Source organism: Lolium perenne, chromosome 1, assembly GCF_019359855.2.
Source record: "Lolium perenne isolate Kyuss_39 chromosome 1, Kyuss_2.0, whole genome shotgun sequence".
NCBI lineage: Eukaryota > Viridiplantae > Streptophyta > Magnoliopsida > Poales > Poaceae > Lolium > Lolium perenne.
Genome location: NC_067244.2, coordinates 262,907,525 through 262,910,091, shown reverse-complemented (window position 1 = coordinate 262,910,091; position 2,567 = coordinate 262,907,525). Strand labels below are relative to the sequence as shown.

At 52.4% G+C, this 2,567-nt stretch overlaps 1 protein-coding gene across 1 annotated transcript; it reads left to right on the top strand.

The window, feature by feature from the left end:
* Window positions 1–775: 775 nt before the first annotated feature.
* Window positions 776–1,998, top strand: LOC127327803 (uncharacterized). Its single transcript, XM_051354595.1, has one exon. It carries the CDS (start codon window positions 846–848, stop codon window positions 1,632–1,634), a length of 789 nt encoding a protein of 262 aa, XP_051210555.1. The 5' UTR covers window positions 776–845; the 3' UTR covers window positions 1,635–1,998.
* Window positions 1,999–2,567: the final 569 nt, after the last annotated feature.

Genomic DNA, 2,567 nt, shown 5'->3' with positions numbered 1-2,567 from the left:
AAGTAGTAGCAAACTTGGACCGATTCGTTCTTTCTCTTGAACCGCATACACATAGTTCATGGCTTTATATGATGTCAGATTGGTATACTATGAAGGTGTTTAAAACAAATGTACTGACACGAATATAATTTCATGAATGCTACTATTGTTTTTGTTTTTGTATAATGTTGGTCAAAATGTAAAATTGACTTAGAAACGAGATGGAAACCATGAAAACACATGGTAGGGAAGGAGAGTGCGATAGCCGAAAAGCAGGCCGTGGTGGTGGTTGTCGCCGGAAATCCATCCACCGGTGTACCCTCGTCCACAAATAAGTGTACACGCGGATTTTTTCAAGATAAATTATGAAGTGGAGTGAAAATGCATTGGGAAGATACGTCTCTCATCTTTAATTCTTTCACCATCAATGGACTAAATGCATGTAGAAAATAAGGAGAATATATACTCAATATTATTGGGTTTAATTTCCGTGCGATGAGAGAGAAACGATTAAAATGCATAACCATACGTGGTGGTCCGATCCCGAGTTGCACCACTGCCCCGCCGGCCACGGCACGCACTCCACAAAACACCCACCAACAATTCCCTCGCACCGCACGCAACCGCCGGCGAGACGAGGCGACGCCGGCCTCTGTTTCCCGTCGCTGCTTCGTGCACCACAAACAATACTGGAAACACACCAGAACAATAAAAATTCCTCCTTTTGTGTTCCCCGTGTCCTCTCTTTTCGCGCCCCCTGCTTCCTTTCGAACCAGCTTAAAAGCCCACCCACACCACACGCACCCAGACTCACCGCCCGCCGCCCACACATCCTCTCCCAGCTCGCCACGCGCGCCTCGCCTCAAATGCAGATCCTCCGGCTGCTCGCGGCCCGGCGCGCCGCCTCCATCGCCACCGCGTCGCCGGCCTCCGAGAGCCGGGGCGACGACGACGAGGGCCCCTTCTTCGACCTCGACTTCTCCTCCTGCTCCGTCCGGGACTCCTCCTCCTCCAGCTCCGGCGGCAGCCTCTCCCTCTCCGACTCCGACGACGACGACGACCGCACGGACCTCGACTTCATCATCTCCCTCCAGCGGAGCCGCTCCGACTCGCCGCTCAAGTTCTGCGCCTCGGAGCCGCCCGCCAGAGCCAACAGCTTCCAGCACTCGCACCAGCAGCACTGCTCACGAAAGCGCGGCATCAGCACCCTGCGCTCGCTCAGCTTCGGCCCGAGGAAATCCGCGCCGCTCTACGGTGGGCGCCACAGCTTCGCCCGCAGCTCCAGCGGCCGCCACAGCTTCGCCCGGAGCTCTACCAGCAGCGCGCGGTCGCTACGGCTGTTCTTGGACACGCCGGTCCACGCGACGGACGAAGACGAGACAGCCGCGCAACCAACCGTCAGGCGCGCGCCGTCCCGGGACGTCATCCGGAGGTACCTCTCCAGCATCTCGCGCCGGCTCCGCCCGGCCGCGAGTCCGCGCGCCGAGTCGAGAGAGCTCCGTCGCCTTCGCAAGTGCCGTTCGGCGTCGTCTGTGCCACCCAGCACGGCTGCGTCGCGCTGGGACGACTCGGCTGCCGAGAAGCAGGACGGCATCGCCGGCGCCATAGCGCACTGCAAGGACTCGCTCCACCGAGCTTCCACGGGGGAAATGTGAAGCTGCCTCGATCGGCTCGCCGAAGCTGATGGCTACCATCACCTTGCCCAGCATGGAAGCTTCCCGCTGAACTTCAGTAAAGGAGTAAGCAGAGGAAGAAGTCTAAACAAGTGCAACCAAATCACCAAGGTGCCAAGAACACGCGGCGGTTAGGCTACGGAGATTTTCCAAGTTTCTTTGTTAATGTGTGTCGTGTGTGTTCCACATCCTTTAGTTTAAGGATTTTTGGTTAGTTAGAACTGGCGTGGGAAAGAAAAGAGCTCTTTTTAGGCTTTCTTTTCCCCCGATCACAATCCCTCATGTACAAGAGCGTGGATTGTAGCTGCTTCTTTTGGTGTCTTTTGCTCCTTATTTCTCACTCTCACTACCTTTGTCTTGTGGCTTTGTGTGCTTGCTTTCTTAGGTATAGGTATGTCATATGTGTATGTACATGTCACTTGCAAGTTGCAGTAAACAAGTTCGGCATACGATCACGGTGTTTGCAAATATCTTGGCTTTCCCAAATTATATTCAGTCGCTGCTCCTATGTGCATTCATCTAGCTAAGTTCATCTTATCCGCATTTTTTTTAGATCAACAGGGGACACACCCCCAGCTCCATTTCATTGAAAAGAAGCCAAATTTTACAGAACTGAATAAACGAAAAAGCTAAAGATCAGTTTTTTTGCTGGGGAGTTTGGCTGCCATCCCAGCCAAATCCGAAATACCAGCAAAAAACCTAAGAAAGTCACAACAAACTCAAGAAACTAAAAGTCGAAACCAAACAAACGACTAGTTTTGATTACAAACTTCAGGAAGCAAACGGAACTCTGCAACTTGAGGACACAAGCTCCTGCTTTTTTAAACACTTGACCAGATCTTCTTTTTCCACCTTCTCTTCCCTGAACTTTCTTCCCACATTCTTGATCAGGTAATATCCGCATTTGTGTTATTT

Coding starts and splice junctions, on each gene's coding strand:
- LOC127327803 (XM_051354595.1), top strand. CDS start 846: ATGCAGATCCTCCGGCTGCTCGCGGCCCGGCGCGCCGCCTCCATCGCC.